The sequence below is a fragment of the Polyodon spathula genome, chromosome 21 (genome assembly GCF_017654505.1).
Source record: "Polyodon spathula isolate WHYD16114869_AA chromosome 21, ASM1765450v1, whole genome shotgun sequence".
In the NCBI taxonomy this organism is placed as follows: Eukaryota; Metazoa; Chordata; class Actinopteri; order Acipenseriformes; family Polyodontidae; genus Polyodon; species Polyodon spathula.
The window spans coordinates 29,971,162-29,989,162 of NC_054554.1; the positions used below are offsets into that span (position 1 = coordinate 29,971,162).

Consider the following 18,001-nt stretch of genomic DNA (forward strand, 5'->3'; position numbering starts at 1 on the left):
AGCACGACGACGCTGCAAAGGAATGTGTCAAATCATTTGAAACCAGAATTCCCCAAAGGAAAATAAACAACACTTTCAGTAGATTCTTTAATAAAAATAAAACATTCAGAGAATCCCCTGTGATGTCCATGGTTGCAATTTGCTGTTGCCTCACAAACTTCCCATCAGCCTGAGGCATAGCAAGAAGCAGAGTAAATCACAGACAATGGCACACCAAATGCTTCCAATCACAAACTACAGAAATGCAATGGGAAGCTGCCATCAATAATGTAATCAAGGGCTCTAAAACGAATTTTAGGCAAATTCCTCCCTCACCCCGGAGAAGAAAAATAAATAAATCAATTGGCTTATTTCATTATCAATGTCCATTACAGAGGCGTGTTCTCTTAAATCTCAGGAATCTGGCACTTCATTTTCTCTTTAAAAATCAATCAGCAAAATGTTTCTTTTGTAAATCCCTAGGAATGCTTTTTAATAGCTGTTGAAGCTGATGGCAAATCGATTGGTGTCTACATGGTTAGCTGTCAAATGAAAAACTAGAATGCCTCCTTTGTATTGGGTTATACATTTTCCATTAAACAATCAATCTGTAAAACTACCTTCGTTTACAAATACTATCAGTAAATAAAAGTTTATAAAGCAGTAGTCATAAGATCTGTAGACATTTAATGTTGATCAAGTCATTTAAATATACAGTATAGGTATTCTATATATGTGAACATGTTTCAGCTAAAACCAGAAGGCAATGCATACAAACTTATATAGCAACGATGGAAATAATACTCCCATTTCACAATAGTTTAATCCATTCCTGGTTTTATTATTAGTTAAATAAGATACACCTGAGCTCTTTACCTATACAAGCTGGGGTTATCGAGCTCTTGGTAAAACCTGAAATGGGTGAAACTTCAATGCTATAGGAGGCTTATTTCCATCCCTGTAAAGCGATCGTTTATCTGTGTTTATGAGAGAATGAAAAGCTTCGAGTACATTTACTACGTTGGGGGGGGGATGGGGGGGGGGGGGGGGGGGGGGGGGGGGGGGAATACCCACTCATGGGGGGGGGGGGGGGGGGGGGGGGGACCCAATGCTGTTGGAGAATCCTATTACAAAAAAAAATAAATTAAAAAGTATAGATGCACTTTTGCATATAATCACACAAATAAAACAGCCATAAAACTTACCAAAGGTTCACCCAAGAGGGACCTGGATAAAATACGGGATACTACTTGAAGACTTCCTTCCATGAGCATGCAGCGAAGCACTGCAGGGAACAAGCCTTCCCCCCTAGCCAGCTCCACCGCCAACACTAACAAGGCAGGCAATCACAGAGAGGACATTAGACACAAACACCAGCTTTAGCAAAATCCAAGGTGGATGCAATTTCATTAGTATCTTTGTTTATTTTTCATGTAGGATAAAGATCAAAGGCATCATATTGTATTACAGATAACATATTTATTGACAGTAGCAAAATAACAAAATAAAAAGCAACTTCAGACCAGCATAATGAAAATAAAATTCAAATGAATGTTCTTTAATTAGACAGCTGGGCTACAGAATATACTGACTGATGCTCAGTGCTCTCAGTTTAGGAAGTGTGTGCTTTAGGGTTGCTGCGTTTGCTAAACCTGGTGTCCTTTTTATAAAGCTGCACACAAGAGTTAAAATGAACACGGAGGTGCAGATCAGGCAAGATCTACGTACTTCATTAGCAGCAAGTGTAATTAATTAATTCTATGGCAACAATTCTATCAAATTGAGAAGTAGTAAAAAGGTCTAGACTTACCATGCTTACAATCTTCATCTGCTTGATCATAGTTTTTCTGTTAAATAAAATATGTACATACACTCAAATTACTTGACATCAACTATACTTTCAGCAAAAGGGTTTGCAGAGCGGTTAGAGCTGGTGCTGTCTAGCTTGGCTGCTGTGCACTGTCAGAAAGCTGATCATCCGCAGCTGTGTGTTAGATGGCGTCTGCTTTCTGACAGCTCTACAGACCCTTCAGTTATCTACTGTGATAAAGTACTATTAATAATTTGAGCAAATGCACCCTGGACCATTTGGAACTGCTGCAAACATAAAGCATGAAGTCATTTACTCTTCAAGGCTGAGGTAGAGCTATAAGCAGCATAGACAATAAGGTACCAGTAGATACCCAGCATGAAAAAATGCATTTTGTTGAAACGACTTAGCGTTTTGTAGTTTGCTTTTGAAATTACACAAATATTCTTAATTTAAAAAAAAAATAGGCTTTCTTTTTTAAGCATCACAAAAATAAGTTCAGACTTACAAGTTGCAAAAGCGCTGCGATTCTGTAGAGCAGGACCCTATTCCTGACGAAGTCACTGCCCTGCTGGGACACTGCGCTGGGGCTGGGGGGGCAGTGGCTGAGGGAGAACAATGCCTCCGTGCAGTGCTTCACCACCGCCTCGTACTCCTGCCTTCGCAACGATTCACATGCTTGTTCACATGACTTCTCTGGCCTCCTGTCTGCCATGACTTAGGGACAGAAATTCTTAAAGGGGGGGGGGGGGAGAAACATTTTTCAAACATTAAACAAACAATTTTATACTTGTATAATGGACCACCTCAATCACAAGTACTAGATAAAATGGTCTTAATACAGAACTGGATTATTATTCTCTTCATGTGGGCTAAGAATAGCCTGAAGGATACCTCCATAGCAGAAAGAGAAGGCTTTCCATTTCACAAAAAGTTCACATAAGAAAAGAAAAAGTAAACTTCAATATCTAAAATCAGCATTCTAAGCAGATTATGGCTAAAGTACTGTACAGGACTGCATCCAAAAAAACTAAGCAGCAGCTACAGTGGAACCTGCTCTGAACCCCACAGTATTGACCAGTCGCGCAGTGTCTTTGGGAGAGAGGTCTAGACATCAGCCAGTCCTTGCATTCAAGTGCTCTGGAAATTAGTGAAATTAGTGCTCTGTATTAAAAAGGGCCATGCTGGTGTAACTATCCTGGTCTTCCAACACACAGCCAAACTTCATAAAGCAACACTAGAAAATGATTGTTTTGGTTCCAACAGGACATTTAGCTTAAATAATATAACCAACAGGGTACAGTAGGCACCAGTCACAACCCACTCCACGTGAGGAAACAATGACAAGTGTAACTCCGAACTAGGGCGAAACAGTCAGTGCCAAAAACCCTCAAATCCATATTCATGCTGTACCTTCTGCAACACAGAAGCAAAATTCATTTTAAATTCACATCCATGAAGTCTTCACAATTCAACCCTAATAAACAAAAGTTTACTAAAAACATCAGCCTTCATTTAAGCACCACAATACCATCATTTCCTGTTCTCTACAAACCAAAACATTCCCTTATATTTAGACTTTGAATAACCCTCAAAACGTCTCTGCATACTTTCCTTTGCAAATTATTAGTTTGACTATCAATACAAAGAAAGTGTCTCAGACTTTCTGAACAGTAATGGATAGGAAAGGCTTGTGCCACCCTTTTAAATATTGTGTTTACTGTTATTTATATTTTTTCCTAAACCTTTTGTGTATTTTGTCAAGCCACACCCAGACCAACTCAACAGCTTTCTTCATTCATCAATTTAAACCCAACACAAGGAGAAGTATCATTTTCATAGCATTAAACTGGCATTTAAGAGAGGGATGGAAACAAGACATTGCACAGCAGTCTGATCCATTCCTGGTTCTACTACAAGTTTAATAAAACACATCTGAGCTTGTTACCTATACATTGTGGTTAATCACGCTAGTAGTAAAAACTGGAATGGGTGAAACTGCTGTGAAATAGGTGTCTTGCTCTCATCCCTGTTTTGTTAGATGCAGGGCATTACACAGTAGGATTGGAGAAATGCTTCTTAAAAACTGTGCACACCGTTTGGTCTTCAGAATTTCTCAAAGCAAATCTCAATTTGTGTCTGTTCCCCAAAACTAAACTCGACCAACACACTCCTGAAAGTTTTTTTGATAAACCATGATGTTGGCTATTCATTACTTTGTGCCTGGCTAAATATCGTGCTGTCGCATCTCACTTTTACAGTTCACATAACATAAAGCAATTGGCATATCAGTGTACGTTTTTGTTTGTTTGTTTTTACATACTAACCAGACCTTCACAAAACCAAATCATTTGCACAGTAGCTTAGGATCGCGTGTGGTTAATAAAAGTAAAATAGATTTCAGCATCCCCAGAATTAACTTCCTTCCTTCCCCCCCACCACTCACTGACAGAATGGGCTTGTTTTTGCACTGAAACGTGTGGTTTTTAAATAGCCTACCTTTTAAAACAAGGCCCGGTGGCCGGTGCTGTAGTATTTTGAGAAAGTACAACATTATAATTTTACAAGAAAGCGGCAAATGATTTAGCGGGAACAATGGGTAGAACTACTGATCCAATCTGAAGTGCGTTTACTTTGCGATCGTTTTTTTTTTTAGGTTAATCGTCTCCATGCCACTTTATGCGTTTATTTATTTTCACCATTAAATCACTGAATGCGAACGGACCTAAAAAGCATATCTGGAAAGTGAGCAAGTAAAACCATCATCATCGTAAACAATCTTTGGAATGAGGGTCAGTTAACTAGAAATACGTGTGTGCTTGTATATCTCGATACATTACTCATCTAAAACAGCGTGACCTGCGCGTTTTCTTCTGCAAACTAAATCTAAACCCCTCAAAAAAAAAAAAAAAGATTTTTTCAAAGTTTGGTCCTGTATTGACAACAAGCACTCAACCAACCCCGCTAGTATTTACGACTGCGAGGAGTTTATCCAGATCAAAGCGTACATTTCACACATTCACAAGCGAGGCAAAATACATCACATCGCAGCTATTCTGGGTTTACAGCTAGCGTGTTATCTGCAAACTGAGCGCCTCGGGTTGTAAACAGCCCCGCTCGCACGTCAGCCAAAAGCAGGGGCCTCCCGAGTACCCCAGACCCCGGCGAGCGGCCGCGCAGGCCTCCGCTTCACACTGGACTGGATTTATTTCCCACAGTATCGGCTGCAGCGGGATCTCTCGGGCGCCCAACTGCGTGCCTTGCTTACTTGTTCTTATTTTCCCCCGGTTTCCTAAACGGAGCGGGTTCCCGCTAGCTTTTCAGGGGCGAAAAACAAAGCTGAACAACGGGCAGTCTGGACTTACCAAGCTTCACTTTCTACGCCATCTTGGATCCACTTGCCAGCCCCCCCCCCCCTGCAGCATTGTGGGAAAGAAGCTGCGAGCTCCGCTTCCTGGAAGCTGCGCCGTGAGGTTTGGGCAAAATGGGCAGCAGGAATCAGACTGGAGCGAAATAGAAATGCGTTGCGGTTTGTTTGTTTTTAAACGTTATTTCCATGCAGTTACATTCTCAGACAGTTTCAAATGGAAACAGAATACCAGGCCTATTCGTTTTTAAATAACAGAAAAACAATACAAAAAAAAGGTGCACCATCGCATCAATAAATAAAACAGGCTTGCTGTACGCCACTGTTTAATAACATTCATTCAGCAAAGAACAACATTAGAAAAATACGGTATAGTTTTTGCAAACAAAATAATTTGTTTTTTTTGTAACACTTCTTGTATTGTAAATCATTTTAACTGCACCGTTCTGTTGTAAAGCGAAGACATGCTGGTGAGCTATAGGGTTTGTGTAGAATTGAGTACTGGCATTCAAATGGGTAGTTTCTCATGACGAGTCTCTGAATCTGACAAGTTTCATTTTCAGACTAATGTAAGTAACTCCCATTCTAAACATCATTTCTTTGCCATTTGCACATTAATGGTAATTAGAATATTACATTTAAAGTGTAGCATTTTCCTTATATGATGTATAAAAATGCAGTATCTTACAGCTATCTAACCACAGAGCCCTTGTGGTTGAATTGGGAAGAGAATTAGCCCTTGAGTAGTTTAGACCATTGCTACAATACAGGGAATGCACAATGTAAGAATGCTGAAATGCAATCTTATAACAATATAGCTGTACCTGCAGTAGGTGTTAACCCTACTGTATTGCTGCTCTGAAAAACATATCCACAATTCTTTGCAGGTCGAAATCGACAGAAATAACGAAAGTACTGGTGTGCACATACAATACAAACATAACTGAATAGTCCTAAAGACTGCATTTCCAGATTATAGAGCCTTACTGTCGGACAAATTGTGCATGGGAAGTGACAGTCTGGTACGATGGTTGCGATTTGCATGTATACCTCTTAGTTTTAATAATTTATGAAAGATTTTCTGTATTTCACAAAGCAGCTCAACATTTAATAAGGTGTCTGTATGATTTGTTCCCTTCATAGCAGCACACCTGGGTGGGTACTGTACACAGCATTGTGTTTATTGTGCTTGTTATCACAGTCCATAACAGAGAACCCCAACTTTACTCCAGAAGACCAGCCTTGAAACATTTCGCTGGCATGTTTTTACACGATTCTTTAAAAGTAGGGCACCGTCGTTACATCAACAGCAGTAGCGTTATTCTTGCCTTCACAAATTACAATTTCCCACAAGTCAACCGTTCTGCAAATGATACACCGTTTTTAATAACAGCAAATGTGTTTGCTGTCATTATTTGTAAAATGCTCATTCCCATACCATAATCAAGCACATTCCCACAATCAGTCTATTTTATAGTAAACGAACATGTATTCCTTTGAGTTTGAAAACAGACTTTGTTCAGAGTGTAGTTTTTATGTTTTCCAAAGGCAGCATCCAGAACACTGAAGAAAAGCATGACTTATGAATTAATTGGAAGGGAAACATACAATACAGACATCCTGTTATGAACACTTTATACACTTTGCTGTGTGCTGGACAGAGCCAGGCAAGATATAATCTTATTCTAAAATGCCGCTTCCATGAAATCTCCACAGTACAGTGCAGCATAATAAAGAGCATGTCTTTGTGAGAACAGATGGGATCACCTTAGGTGTTGTGACTACCACGAACACGGTGGAACATCTCATAAATAAACATCTGACTCCAGAATCTGATGCTGCCTTTAAACAGAGGATGTTTCCATGTTTCTTTTAAAAAAGACGGGACAGCGACTGCGGTAGGGTTTGAAGTGCATCTGTCACTGGGAGGATTCTGCCTCACACAGCTGCCCCCTTGAGTGTGTCCCGTCAGCTTTATACCAGAGCTCTGTGCAGCTGTCTGCCGCTCTTGTGCTCCAGACATTCTTCCAAAGCTACAAGAGACTGGATGCATAATGCAATTTTGCTCAAGACAAAGGATTTGGTTTTTGTATGAAACAGATTTAATTAGACCCTTTAAGACCCTTCTGGCAATTACAAACATGTGGACACCATGGAAGCATTGCATCAGTTTATGGTTGAGTGATTCACAATGTAGAAGATATGCAATGCTTGCTCATCACAATTAAAAAAATAAGCATAGAAGTCAACAGTTTATAGCAATATTTTAATATAGCACAGACTGGCCAGTTTGTATTTAACTCGCTACATCCCTTATTATAACACCTGCCTGTAAAACATGTGAAAAAATGGTAGGAAATGATGCCCTATCACCAACATCATAAGAACGAGCATACGTGCATGAGGTACAGAAAACAAAAGAATAAGATTGAAGGACTGGGATTCTCACAACAAGAGATGTTACATTAGAATACTATAACGAGGTATCCCCCCCCTCCCCCTCAACAACTGATCCATTTAGAAACGCACTTATTATTACACAAGTTTAAATCCATCCTAAGAGGTTCGTTAAACCTGGATCAGGTGACATTTTTACAAAGCCAACAGTCATACTGTACGGAGTGGGCTTTCGGATGAACTTTGTTTGCCGCGCCCCGTTCAAAAGGCATCCCGCACACACTCACAAAGTCCTCTACTGCAGGTTGTGGATCATTTCCTCTTTGGCGATGAGGTGTGTGGTTTTGTTAACAAGTGCCATCAGTGAATTGAGTTTATGGGACCAGTCGTTGAGAATGTCGTTGGGGTCCTTTGGCCTCTGGAAGTTGATGATTCCAGCCATGCGGTCCACTTTTGAATAGATGGTCTTACTCACTACCAGGCTTGAGAGGAACTCCTCGGATTCCTGCAATGAAGACACGAGATATGACTTCTAAACTGTACACTAGTTATTCGTGTCATGCAAAGGCACACCACTAAAAGCATGTGTATTTGAAAGCAACACCATTCATAATACTTAGGTGTGTACCATATTCGATTGTGGGAAGAATGACAACTGTCTGTGAAGCACCGTGTCTGACTGCTTCCGTATCTTAATTACATAGATGGTTCCTGGGGAAACATGTTGACTAATGTCTGTCCACCAGTGTCTATATAAAATGCCAGCTACACAAAACAAAAAAGTGTGCTAAAATATAAATGAATACTTACATCAACAGAAAGATCAAGCAGCCCAGCCATTCTCTTCATTGTAATCCGTGTGTAATACTTTGCCATTATTCTAATATTCTGAAAAAAAACAAAAATATGCATTAGCATTGATGTGGAATACATACACACACCTCTAACCAGTGCTATACAGTAATCAAGCAGCAAACACTGAAATCACTTTATTAAGATCAGAATTTGACACTTCTTTACACATTATTTTTACCTTTGAATCTGCAACCCTTCAAAGCATTTTAAATTTCCCTCTCAAAGTCCTGCTTCAGAGTGAGAACCCCACTTCCAAGGCATTTGACAGAACATCTACAGCCTGGCCGCAGCAGTGTTCAACACAGCCAGCACTTCACTCACATGCTCCACAACCCTGTTCTTCAGGTCCTTCCATCTCTTCTCCCCCTCCTCTGTGTTATCAAACACGTCCGTCGCCGGGCTGTCTGGAGAACCCTCTCTCAGCTCCTTCCCATAGTCCTCCACCAGGGCAGCCCAGCGCATCAGCTCCATGGTGGTGAACTGCTTCAGGAGCTCCCTGGGGAAGGGCGGCAAAGCATTGGTACAAATATACCACAGCAGAGACAGCACGAGTGGAAATCTATCCAGACCAAAAAACTAGGAAACTTGCAATCCATTGACTGTTGTCAATTAGTGTAATCCACAGTCCTGGTCACCACTGTGAATTATGAGACAAGAGCTGTGAATTACTTACAGCAAGCAGTTTTGCAGTAAGCTGTTCCAAAAATGAAAATGTACTTTTATACTTACTTGTACTTCGGAACGTCTTCCAACTTTTTGTCTGCGTTTATCCTGTGGACCAGATCTGATTGCTCATTGTCATAGGGAGCCAGGATCACATACAGAACAACACTCTTCAGAGCCTGAAATAAACCAGCTAATGGTTACTTCTACAGGACCACTACAGCCCATATATACACACACACACATACAATAACGTGCAGACAAAGTAGACGTTTATTACATACAACCATTGTGTCATGACCGAGTTCATTCAGCTTTGGTTTAAATAATCCAAGCTCGCTTAGCAAAAGCAATGGTGTTGCAGTAATGTGCTGCTGTTGTAACAGAGCCTGTTCTGGAAGCATTTTTAAGGCTTGCTTTGTATTCCAAGCCCTTTTGTGTCAAGCCCCCTTAATAAGCATGTGCACAAAAGATGAAACAGTTCAATGAAACAAGCCTGTCTCAGTGTCTTCCTCTTGAGTTTTCACCACTAGTGATTCATGTTTTATATATTTTTTTTTCTTCTTGTTATTATTCCATTACTAGAGTGTTCAGGGAAGCTGAGAAGGTTCATTGCTTTGTGAAAGGCGCTTGAAGGGAAGGGTAGTGCTGCTTTGTGAAAGGTGCTTGAAGGGAAGGGTAGTGCTGCTTTGTGAAAGGCGCTTGAAGGGAAGGGTAGTGCTGCTTTGTGAAAGGCGCTTGAAGGGAAGGGTAGTGCTGCTTTGTGAAAGGCGCTTGAAGGGAAGGGTAGTGCTGCTTTGTGAAAGGCGCTTGAAGGGAAGGGTAGTGCTGCTTTGTGAAAGGCGCTTGAAGGGAAGGGTAGTGCTGCTTTGTGAAAGGCGCTTGAAGGGAAGGGTAGTGCTGCTTTGTGAAAGGCGCTTGAAGGGAAGGGTAGTGCTGCTTTGTGAAAGGCGCTTGAAGGGAAGGGTAGTGCTGCTTTGTGAAAGGCGCTTGAAGGGAAGGGTAGTGCTGCTTTGTGAAAGGCGCCTGGAGGGAAGGGTAGTGCTGCTTTGTGAAAGGCGCCTGGAGGGAAGGGTAGTGCTGCTTTGTGAAAGGCGCCTGGAGGGAAGGGTAGTGCTGCTTTGTGAAAGGCGCTTGGAGGGAAGGGTAGTGCTGCTTTGTGAAAGGCGCTTGAAGGGAAGGGTAGTGCTGCTTTGTGAAAGGCGCCTGGAGGGAAGGGTAGTGCTGCTTTGTGAAAGGCGCCTGGAGGGAAGGGTAGTGCTGCTTTGTGAAAGGCGCCTGGAGGGAAGGGTAGTGCTGCTTTGTGAAAGGCGCTTGAAGGGAAGGGTAGTGCTGCTTTGTGAAAGGCGCTTGAAGGGAAGGGTAGTGCTGCTTTGTGAAAGGCGCTTGAAGGGAAGGGTAGTGCTGCTTTGTGAAAGGCGCTTGGAGGGAAGGGTAGTGCTGCTTTGTGAAAGGGGCTTGGAGGGAAGGGTAGTGTTGCTTTGTGAAAGGAGCTTGGAGGGAAGGGTAGGGTAGTGGTAGTGTGCAGAGACAGGAGGTTTTACCTGCTGCCATTTGGAGCTGTCTTCTTGAATGCAGGGGGTGTCGTAGATCGCACGGTAGTGTTTGCAGATCGAGAGGTAGGATCCCTCATGCTGATCCACTTGAATCATTAAATTGTAATATTTAAGCTTCAGCTCCTAAAAACAAAACAAAAAACATACAAGTTCATCAATGCAGTATTCAGTTCTTCAATTAAAACCTGTTTAATTAATTTAACAGAAATATATACTATACAGGTGCTACTATCAAATAACATTAACAAAACCATCTTTATTTCATAATCCCTGCTTTAAACACCATTTTTGGGCACACATGAACATTGTTTTTTAATCAAAGAAGGGATCTCCATGACCATGAAACACAAACCCCCTGCCATTCAGTCTTCCTCAGCAGACGTCAGCTGTCCAGAGGACTTCCCTTTGAGCACCTTCCTCGAGTGTTTACAGCTGCACTGCAGTAGCGCTGTTACCTCGGTGCCTTCCTCCTGGAAGAACTTGGTGTTGATTTTCTTGCTGATGATCTGAGTCCGGATGTAGTCCTTCACAGCCAGACACAGCCTCATCTGTTCCAAGATGAACTCTGTCTTTTCCTTTTTCTCCATTGAACCGTAGGTCTCAACCTAGATCAACAAGAACATCGTTCACAAACCGCTCCTTTGCAATTCTCAAACATATATACACACACCGTATTCCTTCGAATTGAAAACGCAGCCAACAAATAAAAAAATTAAAACATGTATTTACAAAGATACTACCTCAGTTACACATGTAAGAAAATGACTGGGTCATTGCTGCAGCCATGTGGTTTTAAAGAAGGTTTTTTGATATAGTGTGGGTATAGCGTTTTCCTGGACATAATGGTTTAACAATAGCTACTTTAATTGATACAGAATATGAAAGAGCACATCCCATTCCCAGCCCATGCGTTACCTGCAACTCCTGCAGGATAGCAGCTGCCTCCTTCACTTCTCCGCTCTGCTCCTTGATGTTCGCCAGGGTCTTTGTCAGCCGGGCACGCTCGATTTCTACATAGATCTGAGAGAGAGAAAGCAGCACAGGAAACATGACACCGCCAGCTCTTTCACAGGGGGAGGAAAACTGCAGACAGCAATGTGATCAGAGGTTATTAAGAAACCTAATTAACAGAGCATATCACACTCTGTATATCACAAATTGAACAGGTCACACACACAAGGACTGCTGGAAACCTGTGGAGGTAGGTCATGCCCACAGCTTTGGCAAAGCACAGTGCAGATGCTGTGAAGTCTGTGTAGGGCAATGGCTGCACAGACCCCAAATATAATGTCCAGTTCAGCTGGCGTCTCGTGTCACCTGTTCTTACCAGACAGTAAACCACAGAGTCCCTTAGACAAGCAGCCACAAACGTTCAGGTTTTCACTACAGAGGAAAAAGCAGCTGACCCAACCAGCAACAACACAGACCTTCCCTGCAGTGACGGTGCGCAGCGTGTCAATGAATCGCAGCTTGATTGGCAGCTCTGTCACCTTCTCCACATAGGTGTAGCACTCCTGGACCATCTTGGCAACAGCCTTTAGAAATAAAAAAAAAGATCCAATAAATAAAAGACACGTTCAGTACGTTTAGTGTAGTCAAGCAGAGCAAGGTGGCATCGAACATCATGCAGTCTGCCCTCCGACCCAACGCAGACACAATGCACCTGGCTACAGCATGCTGTGGGTCTCTTACAGTACTACTGAATACTTAAAACCAAAGCGTACTGTGTGGACATTAAAGGGCAGGCATTAGTGGGATCTTTACAGTCGATGTTACTGGGAAAGTGACCACCATAGCTGGCCAGCCAGCCAGCACAGACCTGTTTCAGCTGGCTTCTCCTCTTGGACAGCAGCATTACATTCTCGTTCAGAGCGTCCCAGTCTTTGGCTTCGTAGCACATCTGCACTATAGCAACCAGAATCCTGGAGGTGGAGATCATGTCTGAGGCCTGTTTGAAATGAATGAGAGGACATGAGAAAATGAACCGTACTAAACAGAATACATCTCTTCTTATTCCTTCTCGAAAACTGAAATTCACACAAGGAATTAAAACATACCGTTCTGGTCTGCTTTTCCAAGTTTAAAAGTTTTTCAATAGCTTCTTGAAGTTTTCCTTCCTGAAATAGAAAAATTGAGTAATTACAATTAGAAACATTAGGATACTAAAATTCACATTTCAGTTCCCTTACTTGAACAATAACCTCTCAATAAAAGCTTACAGGCAAATCAAACATGTCAGTCCCTTTTGCATTTGCATCCGTAATCAAACGTCAGTTAAACAAAACAGAATTGTTATGTGAACAAGTTGCTGTATTTGGAATACAGGCAGTGCAGCAGACCACAGTAAGGCCGGACCCCCGAATTGTTGTGCAGCGTGTCAAGCGGCAGATGTATTGATATCAGGCCGACAAGCAGCCGTGATGCGTCTGTAACAGTACACGGCACTCGCTTGCTTGTAATTTAATGTCTGACGACTTGTGCAGTTTCCATTCTCAGGGTAGTCTACAGTAACACGCTTAATACTTCCTGTGTCCATTCCTGCTCCAAATCGGACAGCTATGAGTTTAGCTATATTGCAGTTTGGAGACCGATTCGGGGTGGCACATAGAACAGATCGCACTGGTTAAGATACCCAAGCGTAAACAACGCTGGTCTCTCTTACTTAGACTATGTATATATGTTGTTTTCATGCTGACAATGAAAGTTTTATCATTGGAAGTCTCCATGTGGCTAACGTGATCCAAGGATTATTCATAAACAAATAACTAAAAAAAAAACCCTCCAAAAACAAATCTGATCACCACCGTGGCTGTCAGTGTCGAGGCCTTCGTTAACCAGCGTGACTCAGCCCCGGCCGCTTTTCTCATTCGACTCACTTTTGCCATCTCCTCGCACTCGGGGATGCGCTGCTCCACCGTGGCGCTGTAATCCACCTCCATCTTCACAATCTTCCCGTCCGCGCATTCCAACCCATCGGCCATTTCCAAGCGTTAGTCCGGGACCTGGGACAAAAACAAACTGGGCAAACTCCCCCTAACCGGGCCCGATCGCAGCCGTGACTCCGCTCCTCTGTTCCCTTGCTAACCGGAAACCAATCGGAAAAGCCGTCTAAACTCTGCAAGGACCCGTTCAGGACCCGGTTTATACAGACAGGCAGTTTCACGAACAGCAAAAGCGATTGCGTTTTTTTTTTTTTTTTTTTTTTGTAAACATAAAACGGAAAAGAAATTAAAGTCGGCTCAATATTAGACATCAGATGCACACCGCATGTTCAGAAAGTATCCTTTGACCATCCCTGTGTTGTGGCGCAGCACCGAGCCACGCTAGACCCTCTGCAGCTCTAACGCATTCAGCATTACGACTTTGTTCTTTTATCACAGTGTGGAAATATGCAATTATAAAGAGACAATTGATTTGGGGCACTTTGTTGTTTCTGAGGTAAACAAAAACAAGCGTACTTAGTAGCCGTTTATAAAATCATTTCAGCCCTTCCCCAATGTGCATTCTGCAAACTTCTCTGAATTTGTTCAATTCTGTTTTACATTCAATGTACACATACCGTAGTTTCACAACTAAATTGAATTGTTGTGTTCATTACCAGAATCAGTCTAGCTGTTGCAAGCATTTTTCATATGGAATCTACGTTTATGTAATAGTTCAACTGCAGGTGTAACGTCACATTTTTGCTACTTCGTCAAAATGTGCTACCAGTAATGTGACATGTATAAGCGTCAAATTTGTCAGCATCTGCTACCTGGTCAAAATCTGCTACCTGTTCCAAAATTGCATCTGTAGCTGTAACTAATAGTGTAATATGATTGACATAATAATGTAATATAATGTACTGTAATTTACATAACTAACAACAAGTATGCTACTTTTGTAAAACAATTTTACAAATGTGTACTTGAGGTTTCTTGTATTATAGTTTTGAGAAAACGGTGCGCTTCAGTGTAAAAAAAAATGCAATCGGTATAGGTGCATTCCCTCTATACCACCTGGGGCTTCTCAAACTCGGTCCTGGGGACCCCCCTGTGGCTGCTGGTTTTCATTCCAGCCGAGCCCTCACTTACTGAACTAGACCCTTCATTGAAATGATAATTGCTTAATTAGACAGTTGCAGAGTTCAATTTAGCTATAACGTTAAATAAGTAACTTGAACTCTGCAACAGTTTAAGAGCTGAAAACAAGTAAAAAGGTCTAATTAAGCAAATTATCAGTTCAATGAAGGGTCTAGTTAAGTAATTATAATTTCAATTAAGGGTTTAATTGTGTAATTGAGTGCTTGGTTGGAACAAAATCCAGCAGGGCAGTGTTCCCCCAGGACCAGGGTTCTCCCAGGACCAGGGCTGAGAAACACTGGTCTATAGTACGCTAACGTCTGTTAACAGCAGCTGTCTGCATTCAGTATAATAACACCAGTGAGCTGCATGTGGAATACAATGCAAGTTTACACCACACGTGAGCTGCATGTGGAATACAATGCAAGTTTACACCACACGTGAGCTGCATGTGGAATACAATGCAAGTTTACACCACACGTGAGCTGCATGTGGAATACAATGCAAGTTTACACCACCAGTGAGCTGCATGTGGAATACAATGCAAGTTTACACCACACGTGAGCTGCATGTGGAATACAATGCAAGTTTACACCACAAGTGAGCTGCATGTGGAATACAATGCAAGTTTACACCACACGTGAGCTGCATGTGGAATACAATGCAAGTTTACACCACCAGTGAGCTGCATGTGGAATACAATGCAAGTTTACACCACACGTGTTTCACATCCAAAGACGTATTTGTTTTTGGCGGGCGTCCTCAGTCTGCAAGGGAAAAAAAATATGAGCACGCGTATTGCAAGGGGGAAATAGTGTGTGCATGCGCAGTACGCAAAGTAGTTTAGCATTCGCTAGGTAGCTTCAGTTGACGTGCGTGTGCCACCAGTATTCAGAAACCACGTGTAGTTATTTGTGAAACCCTATAGGCTTGAGATGCACATACAAGTGCATTGTGAGTAGTACAGTTATCATAGTGTTTGTTATTACACTGACAACACAGGCGCAATGCTTGCTGTTTGTTCATACCGTTTCTTTGACATTTGTGCGACGTTTGCAATTGGCCTTAATCATTTTGGTTCAAAGATTATAGCTGAATACGACTAATTCCTGATATCTATGTAATAATATCATGAAATAGCAGCTTTGTATCGTCTTTGACGCTAATTGTTTTGTTGTTGTTTTTTTTGTTACACATCTACAGCGTTCTTTCCTCCAGCTGACCATGATGTTTGTAAAGGCGTCTTCACTCTCCTAAGTGAAATTCCGCTTTCAGTCAATGTTACAATTGCCCTTGCATTTACGTAGCAGCGATTAAAATGCTGCTGGAATAATGTCGCCCTCTACCCATCACTGCGCGCCGGGTGCACCGTTATTAGGAGACCCTGTGCTGTTCATACAAGCGACATTTGGAAACAGTGTCGATGAAGATTATTATTTAAATACAGTTGACTGTAGTACACGATTGCAACGGGAATGTCACATTATATGGTAATATGCATATCACCGTGTGTATGATTACATATTATTATAGTTATCCATATCACACTGGGTGGCGTTTCCCCAATAATAATGAATCTCAGTAGCTGAAAAAAGAAGCATATTAGGAACTGGGTTCAGAAAATATGATGAGGATTATTTCAATGTACGTGTAGGAGCGCCCCAAGAGCAGACGTTCAAATGTATTTTAAGAAAAAAAAAACTAATATTATGCCTTGATTTGATGAAACCATTCTTAATTAATAGATCGTTTAAAAACATTATTATTACAGACATTTAGGGGACGAATAATGACGTCTGTTAGATCTAGGACGCACGCGTGACTGCACGGCTGGGGGGGGGGGGGGGGGGGGGGGGGGGGCAGAGATACCCCTCGGTCGGTGAAAGTGCTGTGTGCTGCGGGAGAGCCTCTTCCACGACATGGACGACAAGAACGGAGGGTGAAATGAAAGGCAGAACGGGTCAAACAGATAGATAACCACAAAACGCTGCAAACTTTTGCATATTTTCGGAAGAGATCATATGCACACCTGAAGTAGTTGTATACGCATTTGCAGAAAGTGTCCTGCAGGGTTCGACTCTGTCCAAGTCTCTCCGTGGAATCCAGTCGCCCCGATCAACCAGACTCTTCCCTCTTCTGTTATCCCTTGACATGCTCTCTGCCGTACAGCAGATTTAATCTAATTAAAGCTGTACAAAGTTCCGAGAGTCATCAAGGCACACCTGCACTAATAATAATAATAATAATAGTATCCTAGTTTTTGTTGATGCATTAGCAGCTGTGTGTTGTGTGGGACCTTTTGTTTAAATTCTCCCCATTCTTCTCAGGGTGACGCGCTATTGGCCAAAGCGCGCCTCCCTGGTGTGATGGTGTCAGCCAGCGGCAGAGGAGTCCTTCGAGAAGGGGGGACGCGCACACACTGAGTACTCTAACACCGAGGCATGGTAACGCGTTAGATCTGCATGGGCAGCAGAGTGTGAAACGAGAGGGTTAGAAAGAGGACAGCGGGCTTTAGTGGCAAACTCGGGCTTGTAGAGATAAGGAAGAGGAGAGGCAAGAAGAAAAAAAAAGAGAACAGAAGCATCACGTCTCGCTACTTCAAGTGTTCCGACACATCTGTATCCCGACACATTGCTTTTCTTTATTCAATATCCCGACACATTGCTTTTCTTTATTCAGTATCCCGACACGTTGCTTTTCTTTACTCAGTATCCCGACACGTTGCTTTTCTTTATTTAACGCAAGCTTTCATGTGAATTTTGCAGAAGGCGTGTCTTGAGTTCCGTTTGTTTCTTTTTGTGTCCTTGTTTTAATAAGACATGCCTCTTCAGTGACACTTCTCCGCACTGTCTTTGAATCGTTTTTAAGGTTTGTGTGCAGCGCTGCCTGGTCTTTTCTAGATTCCTTTGTATATTTTCCGGAAGTGGGCATACACCAAATGCACATGATCTGAACTTGAAGAAACGCAAAGGAGCGTTTTTCTTTAGCGCTGGGTCACTGTTTTTTGATCACGGTTTGATGCATGGCCAAGCCGAGCTGCTTGCTGCTGCTGTCCGGGTTGATCAGTGCCTCGCTTACCCAGTGACCGGAGTTCGGACAATACCTGCACATCTAGCAACGCAGCCTCACATAGATCTAATCTCTACATATCTTGTTATACTTTTTTTTTTTTTCTTTTTTTTTTTCTTTTTTGCTGACTGCGAGGAATTTGAAATTAATGAAAGTAATATGTTGTTAAAGGAGTATAGAATCTGTATGCCACTGACAGTGGAAGAGGTGAGTCGAAAGTATATTATTCTTGTTATTATTATTA

General features: G+C 42.0%; 3 protein-coding genes across 5 annotated transcripts in view; 1 reads left to right on the top strand and 2 right to left on the bottom strand.

Moving 5' to 3' along the window:
- Positions 1-5,204, bottom strand: part of LOC121296269 (probable helicase with zinc finger domain) — a 39,230-nt gene extending 34,026 nt beyond the window's left edge. Inside the window, exons 1-4 of the mRNA XM_041221610.1 lie at positions 5,155-5,204; positions 2,298-2,522; positions 1,790-1,826; positions 1,185-1,309 (exon numbers count right to left, since the gene is read on the bottom strand). Coding sequence (XP_041077544.1) covers positions 1,185-1,309; positions 1,790-1,826; positions 2,298-2,504 — 369 coding nt within the window. The 5' untranslated portion in view covers positions 2,505-2,522; positions 5,155-5,204. The remainder of the gene's footprint in view (positions 1-1,184; positions 1,310-1,789; positions 1,827-2,297; positions 2,523-5,154) is intronic.
- Positions 5,205-7,408: 2,204 nt separating this feature from the next.
- LOC121296361 (26S proteasome non-ATPase regulatory subunit 12) lies at positions 7,409-13,732 on the bottom strand. The gene is made up of 11 exons (XM_041221846.1): positions 13,504-13,732; positions 12,685-12,744; positions 12,447-12,575; positions 12,055-12,162; positions 11,543-11,647; positions 11,083-11,232; positions 10,616-10,750; positions 9,138-9,250; positions 8,730-8,904; positions 8,364-8,441; positions 7,409-8,058 (listed from the first exon to the last, which is right to left on the bottom strand). The coding sequence occupies exons 1-11, from the start codon at positions 13,606-13,608 to the stop codon at positions 7,849-7,851; spliced, it is 1,368 nt and encodes a 455-aa protein (XP_041077780.1). The 5' UTR covers positions 13,609-13,732; the 3' UTR covers positions 7,409-7,848.
- Positions 13,733-17,112: 3,380 nt separating this feature from the next.
- Positions 17,113-18,001, top strand: part of LOC121296362 (cytoplasmic phosphatidylinositol transfer protein 1-like) — a 44,288-nt gene continuing 43,399 nt past the window's right edge. For 2 of the 3 annotated variants that reach the window (XM_041221848.1, XM_041221849.1), the window contains exon 1: positions 17,139-17,964. In XM_041221848.1, the coding sequence (XP_041077782.1) occupies positions 17,707-17,964 (258 nt within the window). In that variant the 5' untranslated portion in view covers positions 17,139-17,706. The other variant, XM_041221850.1, reaches the window with a different exon arrangement.

What these genes read in the sequence shown, in the direction of transcription:
- LOC121296361 (XM_041221846.1), bottom strand. Translation starts at nt 13,608, where the DNA reads ATGGCCGATGGGTTGGAATGCGCGGACGGGAAGATTGTGAAGATGGAG. An exon ending in AGTGCGAGGAGATGGCAAAA is followed by an intron (nt 12,745 to 13,503) that starts GTGAGTCGAATG and finishes TTTCTATTTCAG; the next exon opens with GAAGGAAAACTTCAAGAAGC. An exon ending in GAAGACGTTCCGAAGTACAA is followed by an intron (nt 8,905 to 9,137) that starts GTAAGTATAAAA and finishes GCCCTTCCCCAG; the next exon opens with GGAGCTCCTGAAGCAGTTCA.